This window comes from Podarcis melisellensis (assembly GCF_964234715.1).
Source record: "Podarcis melisellensis genome assembly, chromosome: W".
Taxonomy (NCBI): Eukaryota; Metazoa; Chordata; class Lepidosauria; order Squamata; family Lacertidae; genus Podarcis; species Podarcis melisellensis.
The window spans coordinates 32,626,330-32,642,296 of record NC_138535.1 but is presented as its reverse complement, the minus strand read 5'-3'; the positions used below and the strand labels follow the sequence as shown (position 1 = coordinate 32,642,296).

The 15,967-nt window shown below is 48.2% G+C and overlaps 1 protein-coding gene across 1 annotated transcript in view; it reads left to right on the top strand.

The window, feature by feature from the left end:
- The window catches only part of LOC309361246 (inositol polyphosphate 5-phosphatase OCRL-like), a gene marked incomplete at both ends in the record, with an annotated part of 38,549 nt that overhangs the window by 9,913 nt on the left and 12,669 nt on the right, over positions 1–15,967 (top strand). The window contains 3 exon segments of the mRNA XM_081896160.1: positions 2,725–2,907; positions 3,624–3,723; positions 3,830–4,080. Of these exon segments, the coding sequence (XP_081752286.1) occupies positions 2,725–2,907; positions 3,624–3,723; positions 3,830–4,080 (534 nt within the window).

Sequence of the window (15,967 nt, the reverse complement as noted above, 5' to 3'; positions counted from 1 at the left end):
TTTCTGTTTTGCAGGAAACGGTGGATTTTTGTGTTGTTCCAGGGGTTCATCACTGTTTGTTATCTGTGCCTTATTTGTTAAAAAAGGGTTTTCAGGTTTGTTTCCAGGGGGATTCCTGCACAATCTCCAGACAAGGAAGACGACTTGTTGAAGTGAAACGGGGACAGAATGATCTTTTCGTTCTTAAAACGTCTCTTGGGGGTGAGGGGAAGGTTGAGAAAGCACAAGCGTCACGTGCTACAGTTCCCAACCAGCGTACTACAGTTCCCGCTCATGATGCCTCATGTGCATGCGTATGGCATCAGAGAACAATTCATGGGTCGGTAGAGGACTTGCAGACTCTGCCCGAGGTTGCCAAGGGGTGTAGGATTCAAAATTGTGGAAGTGCCATTAATTGTGACACTTGCAAGCAAGCAAAGGTGAGAGGGTGCAGTTACCCAAAGGTGGAACGGGTTACCACCAAACCTTTTGAGCTGGTTCACATAGATCTGTCCAATTCTGTCAGGGAACAGAGTCTGGGGGGGGGGGCAGGTATCTGCTGACTTTTGTGGATGATTTTTCGCAGAATTCCTGGACTCATGGTCTCAGATCCAAGGAGGATGCAGCACAGCTGATCAAGAGCTGGATTGAGGGAGTAGAACTAAGGTTCTCCACCAGAGTGCAAGCGATCATCAGTGACAGAAATGCTAGGTACACTGGTTCTGCTTTGCAGAAGTTCTTTCACGAGAAAGGGATACGTCACACAGTTACTTCACCCAATCAGAGGGGGGTGGCAGAGCTGAGGAGTGGAGCTCTGGTTCAGGCAGCACAGGTGATGCTTACAGAGTCTGAGTTACCTCCACAGTTTTGGCTGGAGGCGGCTAGAGCTGCATGCTTCACCTGGCATAGGACCTACAATTCGCTGGTAGGTGACACTCCGTTTTCTCTGTTGAATGGCCGCAAACCCCAGGTTCACTTTCTGCGCAAGTTTGAGTCTCCTGCGATTGTCTCTGCGCCTGAGGCTTTGCGAGGGCCAGATGGAGCCAAATTCCAGAAAATGATCTTCTGTGGGTATGAGCCAGAAGCCCGTGCATGGCGGTTTGCTTACCCTTCAGGTGATCAGAGTAAGGTGCTGATCAGTAAACACGCTGAGTTCTTAGAGCAGAGTGAGAAGCCAAAAATGTTTGTCCAGCGTGATCTTCTCTCAGATTGTCTCTCTGATCCAGAAGACAGTTCTGATGAGGTGGAAGAAGAGGCTGAGGCTGCTGATGACGACCAGGTCACTGACCAGGGTCAAGAGCAGGATGTGGCATCTCCACAAGTTGTTAAGAGAGTGCCCAAGAGTGAGCCTAGTTCTCCAGTGAGTGTGATGGAGAGGATTCGAAGACGCTTTAAGTCAGAAGGAGAATCCCATGATGCAGAGGACACACCTGCTGATCAAAGTGAGTCAGAGGGAACACCTGAGTTTGTGCCTAGGAGGTCCAGTCGCACAACAAAGGGTATTCCACCAGAGAGGTACCAGGCCACAGGTGCGTGGGTAAGTTTCGCACAGTGCGATTCTGAGAGTTGTGAGGTGGTTCCACAGTTGCCTAACAGGGACGCCAAGAGAGGGCGCAAGGCATTGGGGAAGGCATTGATCTCACAGAGTTTTGCTGAGGATGTTCCACAGGTGCAGTCGGAATCCAACGCTAGGGGGGGTGTGAGTGTTCAGAACTTAAATGGTTAAGTTGTTCTGAGTGTGCGTCACATTCCGACGTCAGACGTAAGCCGGGAGGAGACAGAAGCTTTTAGAAGCTAAGGAGGAGGAGTTTTTCCCTGTACTTTCAGTTCTCTCTGTGTATCTGAGAGAGAAAGACGTGCCTTTGGATATGGCCGCAAGCAGTGATGGTTTCTGTTGATGAAATGTTTCAATAAAGAGCTGTAATTAGACGGAGCTGTCTGTGTATGCTTGCCTGAAGGAAGAAAGACTGCTTTACATCGCTGTGTTCTACTCTGCCAAGCCGTGACCTGAAGGGAGCAACAGTGGCGCAGCTTTGAAGAAGTGTGCCGGACCCGTTATAAACTGCTGATTGACGATCATAAAGTAATCAGGTGTCACGGCAGATCGATTTAACCCACAGCGCCACCCGTGTCCCACTGTTAGTAGTACCCAGTGGCCATTTGTTTTTCATGTCTCCTTTTATGATATGTTTATCAGTATGTGGTTAGCAGCTTCAGATGCTACTGTTTTACAGAGGCTGTTTAGCTTGCTCTTTTTACCCCTTTACTAGACAGGCTGTATTTCTGTGCTGTTTTCAGAGTCGGGAATGCCCATTCCTTCATGGCCAGCATGGAAACACAGAAGGCTAGCCTTTTAGGAGGTTTGCAAAGAGGACAAGGGTGTTACGGGGTAATCTTCTAGCAAACAAGCTTGGCACAACAGATCTGAGAGGTGGTTTTCTGCTCCCGGAAAGCCAGCCTGGAAACCAGGTTGCCAGGTGAAGGAAGAATGGAGAGATCAACCAACTCACTTGCCTTCAAAGAATTTCTGGTTGCCTGTGGCTACTGGGATAGTGCTTAGATATCAGGCTGGCTGACACAGCTTAAAAAATACAAGGAAAAAGCTTTTTTTCCTTTCATTAGCAAAGCTCCTTTGGGGCCCCGAATAGCTAAGCTGAGGAAGAAGTGGATGGTATTACTTGTTTGTTCTTGGTCCTGATCTTGCCTGCCCTTGCACACTCCTGTTGTCTTTGCATATTTGACCAGCACGTCTGTTCCGATTGGAGTCCTATTCCTGCACTTCCACATCCTTCTCTTTGGCACTTGGGCATTCGGTTCCAGGAGCTGGACCTGAGCACAGAGGCTTTCTTCTACTTGGACTCGACAAAGGAGCAAGAGTGGCTGACAGCTGTGGAAAAGGCTTTGCGTTCCAAATCCAAGTACAAGAAAGTAAGTCCAACCCCACCCATTTCTTCAGCAGCCAGACAGCTGTCAGGAGCTGGAGTGAGGAGGAGGAGGAGGAGGAGGTCAGCAAGAAAAAAACACCTGGTGTCAGTGGAGTTTTATTCAAAAGAAGCCAACATTCTTTATTCAAAGAAACCCAAACCGTGCAGGCCTCGTGATCACAGAAACCTTTCCCAACAGGTCTTGCCCCAGTGAGGTAGTTGTGAAGGCTGAAGGTTGCTACCCTCCCACCACTCTCTGAAGTCTCCTCCTCCCCCTGGTCCTTCCCAAGCATCCTGAGACTCTGACACCTTGCCTGTCTTTGCTCCCTCCTCTTAATTTCTCTGTGTTCTGGGAGACCAGCAGGGAGGGGAGCTGATCGCAGCAGGATGGGGAGACCCCCTGGCTTCTTCAGCAGCCTGCCTGATCTCTGCCTCTTGACCCCCGCCTCCAGCCTCCACTTCTGCCTCGGATTCTGGGCTGCTGTTTGCCACAGAATCTTCCTGCCCTCCTGCCTCTTCAGTTTCCAACACCTCCTCTTGCTCACAGTCTGCTCCCTCTTCTCCCTCGGACGACCCCCCACCAGTTCCCTGGCTCTGAGCCTTCTTCCCTTGGGGGATCCCCAGTTGGTGCCACCTGCCACTCCTATCTGCATCCAGCCGGCCCAGGACAGCAAGCAATGAACAGAGCTGGTAGACATCCCAGTACCTTGCATCTTCTAGGTGCAGCTGGTGCTCATCTTTGTCAGGAAGGACCAGCTCAGCCGCATCAAGGAAGTGATGAGGGAGACAGTGGCCACAGGCATCATGGGGAAGATGGGGAGTAGACCCTGACAGCGGAATTCCCTACGTCGATCTTTCTGTCTGTCTGTCTGTTTTTCTAATCTCTGCCAACCAGTTTCCCCTCTTTCCTGCTTGCTCACTAACAGCCATCTTTGCTCCGCCCCTGCAGGGTAACAAGGAGTGTGTGGCCGTGAGGCTTGTCTGCAACAATACCAGCTTTTGCATGGTCAATTCCCACCTTGCTGCCCACGTGGAAGACTTTGAGCGCCGAAACCAGGATTACAAGGATATCTGTGCCCAGATGAGCTTCCTGCCCCCTGACCAGGGTCTGCCGCAGCTGACAATCATGAAACACGAGTGCGTTTCGAGGGCTTGGAGGGAGAGAGCCTTGGCTGATGTAACTTGCTGGTCTCCGCTATCTGGAGAAGCAAATTGAGTCACGTTTCTGTAACTTTCCTGCCTGTGTGTAGCTCAGGGTAGGCAGCATTTGTTGTTGTTTAGTTGTTTAGTCGTGTCTGACTCTTCATGACCCCGTGGACCAGAGCACGCCAGGCCCTCCTGTCTTCCACTGCCTCCCGCAGTTTGGTCAAACTCATGCTGGTAGCTTCGAGAACACTGTCCCACCATCTCGTCCTCTGTCGTCCCCTTCTCCTTGTGCCCTCCATCTTTCCCAACATCAGAGTCTTTTCTCTTTTTTAAAGAAATATTTATTAAAGTTTTACAAAAACATAAGTACAAAAATACATGAAAAAATAAAAATAAAAATACAACATGTAAAAGACAAAAGACAAAAAGAAAATAAGAAAAAAATAAAAACAAATCTGTTTTTTATAACTTTAAACTCATTTGGTTGTTTCCTTGACCTCCTCTCACCTCCCCTTTTTGTATCCCCTTTACATAATCAAATCAGCAAATCCTTACCCTCATTCATTGTCTTATCTCTATATCTTAACATATTATAACTCTTTATTTCCAACCATTATCAATTCATTTTTGCATATTCTTAATAACTTTGTTGCTAATGCCACTTATTTTCAATCCAACATCATTTTAACATTCGTTAATTTTACAGTGTTTCTGCAAATAGTCTTTAAATTTCTTCCAGTCTTCTTCCACCAACTCTTCTCCCAGGTCTCGGATTCTGCCAGTCATTTCCGCCAATTCCATATAGTCCATCACCTTCATCTGCCACTCTTCCAGGGTGGGTAAATCTTGTGTCTTCCAATACTTTGCAATAAGTATTCTTGCTGCTGTTGTTGCATACATGAAAAAAGCTCTATCCTTCTTTGGCACCAATTGGCCGACTATGCCCAGGAGGAAGGCCTCTGGTTTCTTCAGGAAGGTATATTTAAATACCTTTTTTATTTCATTATAGATCATCTCCCAGAAGGCCTTAATCTTTGGGCACGTCCACCAAAGGTGAAAGAATGTACCTTCATTTTCTTTACATTTCCAACATTTATTGTCGGGCAAATGATATATTTTTGCAAGCTTGACTGGTGTCATGTACCACCTGTATATCATTTTCATAATATTCTCTCTCAATGCATTACATGCCATGCCATAAATTTCATACCGGTGGTCCACAATTGTTCCCAGTCAGCAAATATAATGTTATGACCAATGTCTTGTGCCCATTTAATCATAGCAGATTTAACCATTTCATCCTGCGTATTCCATTTTAACAGCAAGTTATACATTCTTGAAAGTATCTTAGTTTTGGGATCTAACAGTTCTGTTTCCAATTTTGATTTTTCCACCTGGAAGCCAATTTTTTTGTCCAAATTATAGGCCTCTCTTATTTGGTAACAATGAAGCCAGTCTCGCACTTTATCTTTTAATTTCTCAAAACTCTGCAATTTCAATTTGTCTCCTTCTTGTTCCAATATTTTCCAATATTGCGGCCATTTGGCCTCCATATTGAGTTTTTTCTGAGCCTTTGCTTCCATTGGTGACAACCACCTTGGGGTTTTATTTTCCAGTAAGTCTTTGTATCTTATCCAGACATTAAACAATGCTTTCCTGACAATATGGTTTTTAAATGCTTTATGTGCTTTAACCTTGTCGTACCACAAATATGCATGCCACCCAAAAACATTGTTGAAACCTTCTAAGTCCAAAATGTCTGTGTTCTCAAGAAGCAGCCAATCTCTCAACCAGCAGAACGCTGCTGATTCATAGTAAAGTTTAAGGTCTGGCAGGGCAAATCCACCTCTTTCCTTTGCGTCAGTTAGTATTTTAAATTTTATTCTGGGCTTCTTGCCCTGCCAGACAAATCTAGAAATGTCTTTCTGCCACTTCTTTTTTTTTTTTTTAAGTTCTTTTTATTAAGTTTCGTTTAATGCATACACATAACAAAAGTAAATAGATGTGAAAAAAAGAGAAAAAGGAAAAAGTAAAAAAGAGAAAAAAAGTAGAGAGAAAACAAGACAACATAGCACATTACATTTACAGTTCGACTTCCATCCCTCTTGATTCCGGATTCCTAATTTTTACAAAATTCCATTTTTACAGCTGTTGTTGTTTAATAACTTGAAACATCGAAAGTTTTATAATAGACCTACTATAGTTGGTATGTTTTCATAATTTCTTTCTATATATACCATAAATTTAGCCCAATCGTCCCTTAACTTTGTATTCTTTTGGTTTCTGATTTTCTGCATCATATTTGCCAATTCAAAGAAGTCATATAGTTTATTTTGCCATTCCATCATCGTTGGGGTGCTCGTCCTTTTCCATTTTTGAGCAATTAGCAGTCTGGCCGCTGCTGTTGAGTACTGGAACAAAACTACGTCTTCTTTCTTAATCTCCTCTCCTATGATGCCTAATAGAAAGGCCTCTGGTCTTTTTGGAAATGTGTATTTTAATATTTTTTTTAACTCGTTGTATATAGTATCCCAGAATTTTTTAATTTCCTCGCAGGCCCACCACATATGCATGAAATTACCCTCCTTTACTTTACACCTCCAGCAGACCCCGCTGCCAATCTTATATATCCTGTTCAGTTTTTCTGGTGTTAAATACCATCTGTGAATCATCTTTTCTATGTTTTCCCTGATTGCGGCACACGCCGTAAATTTTATTCCCTTCTCCCACAGTTTTGACCACTGCTCATAGGCTATGCTATGTCCTAAATCTATGGCCCATTTAACCATGACTTCTTTGATCTCCTCATCCTTTGTGTCCCACTCCAATAGTATTGTCAGGGTTTCTGGGAGAGAGGAGGAGATGACAGAGGAGACGGAGAGCGAGTGGGAGGAGGGGCAGAAGGATGAGGAAGAAGATGACGGAATTCTGAGGGAATCCACGAGTCTGAGCAGCGAGTCAGAGGATTCTCAAAAGGGGGTTACCTCAATCAAGCAAAAGGGAGGAGAAGGGAGAAGCGGAGAGGAGCCCAGTGGAAGACAGACGCAGCAAGAGGCGTCTCAGCCGGAACGGAGTAAAGGGGGTGGAGTCGTCAGCCTCTCGGAGGGAGCAGGATTAGGAGAGAACAGAGAAAGGGGGTTGGAGCAAGGTGTTCAGCCGGAAAGGGTGGAGAGCAGAACAAGGGGTGGTGTAGCGGTCGAAAGAAGGGTCAGCAGCAACGTACGCGCGCCAAGTTCAAACGTAGAGGCGCGCGGAAGTGGAGAGAGCTCAGGGGAGGAGCCCGGCCCTAAAGCCAGAAGGAGGGGGGAAGAGGCGGCAGAGGATTCAGCCTCAGGCGAGTCACGGAGAGAGGGAACCCAGGGGGGCAGGAAGACCCTGCGGAAAAGAAAGGAGAGGAAGAGGTGGTCTAGAGCCAGGCTATTAAGTTGGTGTGGAAGAGGGGAGGAGTCAGAGGGGACTTCAGCGGTCTAACGTGACAGACGTACGGCCACGATGCTGAACTGTACGAGAAGCAGAAATCTTCAATAAACTTTTCCTGTAAATAAACTGCAACGGAGTGAGGTCTCTTGTGAGCTGGGACCCGTCCTGGGTGGCCGTGACAGTAAGTCCCCTCTCAGAAAGCAAAAAATTTTTTTTGCGAAGCTCACGAACGGGAGCAGCCATGAGCGCTGAGGAGCAGCTGGTTGCACTGCGGGATCAGGTTACCGCTCTCACATCGGCAGTCATTGCTTCGCAGAAGAAGAATGACGACTTGGAGAAGACGTGCCAGGATTTGCAGGCAAGGTGGGAACACGCGGACAGGGCGGGGGCCCCAGGTTCCAGAGCGGAGGGCATTGCGCTTGGACGGAGGGGGGGTGCCCTGGTTCCGCATTTTAATGGCAACTTGCAAGACTATCCCAATTTCAGAGCGGACGTCGTATATGCACTGCATTTACTCCGTCACGATTTTAAAGATGAGGAGGAGAAAGTGGGGTTCATTGTTTCGCACCTGCATGGGGAGGCCAGGGCTTGGCTACGCAATCTGTGGCGCGAAGATGGACCGGCCCGTCGCAATTCAACTGCGTTCATCAAAGCGATGGATTCTTGTTTTCAATCCTCTGTGGATGTGGACATTGCGCGCCGTCAAATGCACGGGCTGAGGCAGGGGAAAGCGACTGTGCGCCAATACCACTCTAAATTTTTTGCATTGCTCACCGCCTTAGATTGGCCAAAGGACAGTAAGCCGGTCAGAGATCTTTTTTGGGAGGGATTGAGCCCCCCCATCAAGGATGAGATCGCTAGGGGGGACAGACCCCAGACCCTAGAAGACGTGGTGCAACGGGCTTTAGCTATTGGAATTCGACATGAGGGACGTCCGTGGCACGAGGAGGACGGGCCCCAAGCGCGTGCGCAAGCGAGGACTCTCCCTTTTGTGCACAGGGATTTCAGCCGTGCGCACCCCTCGCCAATGGGGAAGGACAGCGAGGAGCCAATGGAGATTGGTGGTGCTAGGGCTCAGAAGCCATCCCAGAGCCCTGTCCCTGGTGCAGCCAAAGCGAAGCCTCCTAGAGGAACCAGGAAGTGTTACATCTGTGACAGTGCGCACCATATGGCGAAAGAGTGCCCCCAGAGGCTCCAGAAGCACACTGCAGCACTGGCAACTGTAACAGCAGAGGTGCAACCAGGGGAGCAGCTTCAGGGAAACGACAGTGCCTGGCTGGAAGCAGAGCTACTGGGGCTCAGCCAGGCGGATCTGTAGACAAGCCCCCAGCATCACTGCAGAGCGTGGACCCTTTGCCTCCCAGACCGGCAGTTCTGCTCACAGCAACACTCCAGTTGCCTGATGGGAGACTCCTCGAGGTTCCAATAACGATCGATTCGGGAAGCAACGCCGACTTCGTGGGACTGCAGTTCGTTAAGCAGCACAACATGGCGCTCCTGCCTGCAACGACGCCTCTAAACGTGGTCACGGTAGACGGCAGGAAGTTGCTGGGGGGGCAAGTGGTGCAGCAAACCCCTCCCATGATGATGCAGATTGGCAACCATCGAGAACTTATTAGTTTCAATGTCACCCACTTATCGGACACACCCATCGTGTTAGGCATGAGTTGGCTGGAGAGGCACAGTCCCGCGGTTGCGTGGTACCAGCGGCAGATCACCTTTTGTTCATCGTATTGTGCTCAGCATTGCTTTCAGACCGATCAGGGAGGAGAAGCCGAGCAGCAGTTGCATCTGGGTATGGTGCAAACAGTGCCTCACAAGTACCAGGACTTCTTGGAGGTTTTCTGTGAGAAGGAAGCTGACAAGTTGCCGCCTCACAGACCTTACGACTGCGCGATTGATTTAGTGCCAGGGGCGCAACTGCCTGCTGCCAAGCTGTACTCCATGTCGGAAGACGAGATGCAAGAGCTTCGGGAGTTCATAGACCATAACCTCAAGCGAGGTTTCATCCAGGAATCTAAAGCAGCGGGTGGCAGCCCTGTGTTCTTTGTGAAGAAGAAAAACACGCCCCAAAAAAGGCTTATAGTGGATTACAGGTTCATAAACAGCTTGACTAAGCCCAAAGCTTTCCCCATGCCCAAGATTGACGACCTTTTAGCGACCGTCAGGAGGGGCAAGATTTTCACCAAGCTGGACCTACGTGGAGCTTACAATCTCATCCGCATCCGGAAAGGAGATGAGTGGAAGACCGCCATGTTCACCCCTCTGGGCACATACGAATACAGAGTCATGCCTTTCGGTCTCCAAAATGGCAGCCACGTTTTTCAAGCATTTATGCACCACGTGCTAGCAGGTCTCCTCTACAAGAAGTGTGTCTGCTTTCTCGACGATATCCTGATTTTCTCGGAATCGCCGGAGGATCACGATAAGGACGTGAGGGAGGTCCTGCAGAGGCTGAAGGACCACAGGCTGTACGCCAAGTTGGAAAAATGCCAGTTTGATGTCAGAGAGGTTGATTTCCTTGGCTACAAGTTGTCCGACGAGGGACTGGCCATGGACAGGGCTAAGGTTCAAGCGCTGTTGGACTGGAAAAGCCCTCGAAATCGGAAAGAGGTCCAGAGGTTCATCGGCTTTGCCAATTTTTACCGCAAGTTTATTAAAGGTTTTGCGAACGCGACGGCGGCTATCACTGACACCCTCAGTTCCAAGAAGAAGAAGTTCGTCTGGACCGAACAAGCGGAGCGGTCCTTCCGGACGCTTAAAGGTCTTTTCGCCTCCGAAGAGCAGCTGCTCCACGTGAATCCCGGCAGACCCATGCGGGTAGAGACCGATGCGTCAGACAGAGCGGTTGGGGCCGTTCTTTTGCAAGAGGATTCACAAGGCAACTGGAGACCGGGTGCGTTCTACTCCCGGAAGCTCAGCAAGACGGAGCGCAATTATACCATATGGGACAGGGAGTTGTTGGCCATTCATGCAGCTTTCAAAGCGTGGCGACACTTCTTAATAGGAGCCAAGCACACGGTGCAAGTCCGCACGGATCACAAGAACTTAGAGTATTGGCGGACGGCTAAGTTACAGACCCAGCGACACATGCGCTGGGCGGAGTTCTTTGCGGATTTCGACTTCAAAATAGAATACATCCCAGGAGACTCCAATGTTATTGCAGACGCGCTGTCCCGAAAGCCGCAATACTTGGAGGAAGCAGCTCCAATCGCAGCAAAGCACATTTTCGCACCGCAGGCGTGGACGTGCGCTACCATCGCAGTCGACCTGGACGCGGTGCGACGCGCGTTGCAAAGGGATCAGTTTGCACAGTCCAAGATGGAGGAGCTACGCGGAGGGTCGCGAGACAACGATGAGTTCCAATTGCAAGATGGACTTTTGACTCGTAAGGGTGCCCTTTACGTGCCCACCGACGATCTTCGAGCCAAGGTTCTGCAACAATTGCATGACGCCCCTAGTGCAGGCCATTTCGGCAAAGAGAAGACGATGGAGTTGGTGGCTAGAGACTTTTGGTGGCCCCAGATGAGAGGAGAGGTGGCGGACTACGTCGCCAGGTGTGATATCTGCCAGAGGTCCAAACCAGTGCACCAGAAGCAGGCGGGATTGCTAGAACCGCTGGAGACACCGCAGCAACCGTGGGAGAGGGTAGCGTTGGACTTTGTTACGGACCTGCCCAGCTCCAGAGGTAAGACGGCGGTGTTAGTGGTGGTGGACTTGTTCACCAAGATGGCGCATTTCATCCCTTGTGCCAAGGTGGCGACGGCAGAACAGACCGCAAAGCTCTTCATCGATCACGTCTTCAGAGTGCATGGACTTCCGCAGTCCGTCTTGTCCGACAGGGGGCGCCAGTTTGTTTCCACTTTCTGGCGAAAGCTTCTGGGCATCTTGCACGTCAAAATCAACCTGACATCGGCGAGACATCCACAAACCAACGGTCAAGCGGAGAGGGTCAACGCGATCATGCAGCAGTACCTGCGGTGCTACGCCAACCAGCGACCTGCGGCGTGGGTGGACTATCTGCCGATGGCTGAATTCGCCTACAACAACACGAAACACGCATCCACCGGGGTGACGCCTTTCTTCGCGAACAATGGCCGTCATCCCAGAACCTTCCCGAGATTTGCGGCACCAGGAGGGGGGGGGGCCTCAAGATGCCGACCAGTTTGCAGCGGAGTTGCAAGAGGTGCACGAGGAGCTGCGGAGACATTTGGAGCTGGCAAAACAGGCGTATAAGGTGCAGGCCGATAAGCACAGGAGGGCGGGAGAGGACATCCAGATTGGGGACTGGGTGTGGTTAGCAGCCCACGCGATGCCGGCCAGGTCATTGGCCAAGAAGAAGTTAGGACACAGGCAGCTAGGGCCATATCAAGTTGAGGCTAAGATCAATCCGGTGGCTTTTCGTCTAGCCCTTCCGGAGGGTTCCAGGGTGCACCCGGTCTTTCATAGGTCGGTGCTCACTCCCTACAAAACCCCACACAGGTTTCAAGAGTCAGGAGCACTCCCAGAGCCACGTAGGAGGGCGCCTGAGGGGGGGGAATCGCCAAGACCAGAACCTCTTAACGAGGTCACAGAGATACTGGACTCGAGATGGGGGGAGGAGGGAGTTGAATATTTTCTAGCCAGGGAAGGCACTCCGGCCTCTGCCAATAGCTGGGTGCCGGGTTACGCGTTGGACGAACCCCTGTTGAAGGAGGAGTTCCATGCACTTTTTCCGCACAAGCCCATACCCGAGGAGTATTTTGATGATTGGCTTTTCACGCCCACTTTGTCAGACAGCACGTTCGAGGGTTTCTCCTCACCCGAGGGCCATACGCCCGAAACAAGCCCGACCAGGGATCCGAGACTGGGGGGGGAGGAGACAGGCCCTTGTTGGTGGGTGGATCAGCCAAGGGAGGCATGGAGTCAGAGATGGATGGTAGGTCCTTGGCAGGCAGCGCCAGGAGAAGCAGTGATGGAGGAAGAGACTGTGAGGTCTGTGGGTGGGGAACCCGAGTTCGAACACACATATACGGAGATGACAGAGGAGAACGTTGAAGTGGACAACTTGTATCCTGAACCGACCCCGGAAGAACCACGTTTTCCTCAACCTGCACCCGGCGAGCGGGAGGGGGGAAGGGGGGGCTTCGAGGGGGGGATGGATGTCAGGGTTTCTGGGAGAGAGGAGGAGATGACAGAGGAGACGGAGAGCGAGTGGGAGGAGGGGCAGAAGGATGAGGAAGAAGATGACGGAATTCTGAGGGAATCCACGAGTCTGAGCAGCGAGTCAGAGGATTCTCAAAAGGGGGTTACCTCAATCAAGCAAAAGGGAGGAGAAGGGAGAAGCGGAGAGGAGCCCAGTGGAAGACAGACGCAGCAAGAGGCGTCTCAGCCGGAACGGAGTAAAGGGGGTGGAGTCGTCAGCCTCTCGGAGGGAGCAGGATTAGGAGAGAACAGAGAAAGGGGGTTGGAGCAAGGTGTTCAGCCGGAAAGGGTGGAGAGCAGAACAAGGGGTGGTGTAGCGGTCGAAAGAAGGGTCAGCAGCAACGTACGCGCGCCAAGTTCAAACGTAGAGGCGCGCGGAAGTGGAGAGAGCTCAGGGGAGGAGCCCGGCCCTAAAGCCAGAAGGAGGGGGGAAGAGGCGGCAGAGGATTCAGCCTCAGGCGAGTCACGGAGAGAGGGAACCCAGGGGGGCAGGAAGACCCTGCGGAAAAGAAAGGAGAGGAAGAGGTGGTCTAGAGCCAGGCTATTAAGTTGGTGTGGAAGAGGGGAGGAGTCAGAGGGGACTTCAGCGGTCTAACGTGACAGACGTACGGCCACGATGCTGAACTGTACGAGAAGCAGAAATCTTCAATAAACTTTTCCTGTAAATAAACTGCAACGGAGTGAGGTCTCTTGTGAGCTGGGACCCGTCCTGGGTGGCCGTGACAGGTATGTTGTACATTTTAGATAATAATTTAGAGTTACCTTCAATTATTTCAATCTGAAATTTCGATTTTTTTTCGTTCATTCCATTTTTTTTATCTTCCGCCCATAGGGCATTGATTTGATAGTACTGTAGCCAAACTGTCAGTTTTCCCTTCAGCTCCTCGTACGGTCTTAATTTCCACGTGTCTTCCGATCTTACCAATAGGTCCTCATATGTTAAATTCTTTACTCCCGTATTTATATTTTTAGTTGTTATAATATTAATTGGGGACAGCCACCAGGGGGTTCGCCATTCCAGTAGTTTTTTCTTCCTTTCCCAGGCTTCATACAAGGGGCCTCTAATGATGTGACTCGAAAATCCCCTATGCACTTTCCCTTTGCTCTGCCATAGATAGGCATGCCAGCCATATCTATTATCCGCCCCTTCCAAGTCCAGTAAGTCACTATTTTCTAGAGTGATCCAATCTTTGACCCAGCATAAACATGCGGCCTCATGATACAACTTTAAATTTGGAACAGCGAAGCCCCCTCTTTCCTTTCGGTCCGTAAGAATTTTAAATCTAATCCTTGGTCTTCTACCCTGCCAGATGAATCTGGAGAGAGTCCGTTGCCAATCTTTAAACAGTTTAAACCCCCTAATTATTGGGATGTTTTGGAAAAGGAACAACATCTTAGGAAGCACGACCATCTTTATCGCCTCCATCCTACCTAGCCACGATAAATTGACTCTATTCCAGACATCGAAATCTCTTTTGATCTCTTTCCAAACTACCGAGTAATTATCTTCAATTAGGTTTATATTTTTTGATGTAAGCCAGATTCCTAAATATTTTATTTTTTTTGCAATTTTTATTCCGTATTTTCTTTCTAGTTCTTCTTTTTCTTCACTTTTCAGATTTTTTGTCAGCATTTTTGTCTTCAATTTGTTTAGTTTAAAGCCGGATAGCTTGCCGTATTCTTCCAGGATCTCTAACGCTTTGCCAATACTCTCTCGAGGTTCTTCCAAGGATAATATCAGGTCATCTGCGTAGGCCTTTAGCTTAAATTCCTTCAATCCTATTCTAATTCCTCGTATCTCAGATGAGGTTCTAATTTTATTCGCCAATATTTCTAAAACCATAATGAATAAAAGCGGGGAGAGAGGGCAGCCCTGTCTTGTTCCCTTTTCTATCTTGAATTGGTTTGTCAGGTTATTATTTATTACCAATTTGGCCGATTGAGTTGAATATATAGCTTGTATTCCTTTCAGAAAATCGCCCTCTATCCCCGCCTTCTCCAAACATTTTATCATAAACGTCCATGATACATTGTCGAACGCCTTTTCAGCGTCCACAAACATCAATACTGCCGGTACATTGTTATTAACCTCCAGATACTCAATTACATTTATGACATGTCTAACATTGTCTTTCAGAAACCTGTTCGGCAGAAACCCGGCCTGATCCTTATGAATTAAGTCCGTTAGATGTTGTTTCAATCTGTTTGCCATTATGTCAGCAAATATTTTATAATCATTATTTAGTAAAGATATTGGCCTATAATTTTTAATGTTTAATTTGTCGGTGTCCGATTTTGGAATTAAGGTTATGAATGCCTCCCGCCATGACTCCGGTATTTTTCCATCCTTTAAAATGTTATTCATAACCTCACAGAGGACTGGCGCAAGTTGGTTTCCTAGGACTTTATAGTATTTTGCCGATAAGCCATCCGGGCCTGGAGTCTTCCCCAATTTCATTCTTTTGATTGCATTCTGGGTCTCCTCTATATTTATGGGTTTGTTTAATTGTATTTTTTCTTCGGCCGTTAACGTCCTCCCTTTGCAGTTCTCTAAGTACTTTTCTATTGGGGTTGTATCCTCCTCTCCTTTTTTATATAGCTCTTCATAGAACTCCAGAAAGGTTTTTTGTATCTTTTTTGGGTCTTCTATTGTTTCTTCTTCTACTTTTATTTTGTTTATCACACTTTGCTTTTGTCTTTTCCTCAGTTGCCAAGCTAATAATTTTCCAGTTTTATTGGCTGATTCAAAATATCTTTGCCTCATTAACCTGATTTTCCATTCAATTTCTTGGTTCATTAACATCGAATATTGTGTCTGTAATATTTTAATTACTTGTATACTTTGTATGTCTTTTGGGTTCTCTGTCAGTTTTTTCTCTGACTGCCTTATCTGACTGAGGATCTCTTCTTTCTTTTGTTGCCTTAGTTTCTTTTTGTAACTGTTCTGCTGAATGAAGAAGCCTCTCAGCACCGCCTTGCTGGCGTCCCAGGTTATTGCTGAGCTAACTCCTGTGTTAAGATTCAATTCGAAGTAGTCTTTTAAGGTAACTTTAGCTTTTCCGATGACTTCCTCGTCCTCTAAAAGTTGTTCATTTAGTCTCCATCTAAAACCTCCTTGTAGTTCACTTTTTATTTCCAGTGTTATTGAGTTGTGGTCTGAAAGAGTTCTCGGGTGGATTTCACATTTCGTAGCTCTTAAAGAGAGTTCTCTCGACGTCCAAATTTGGTCTATTCTGCCCCAACTCTTATGTACTTCTGAAAAGAAGGTAAACTGCTTTTCTATTGGATGTTTATGTCTCCAGATATCTATTAAG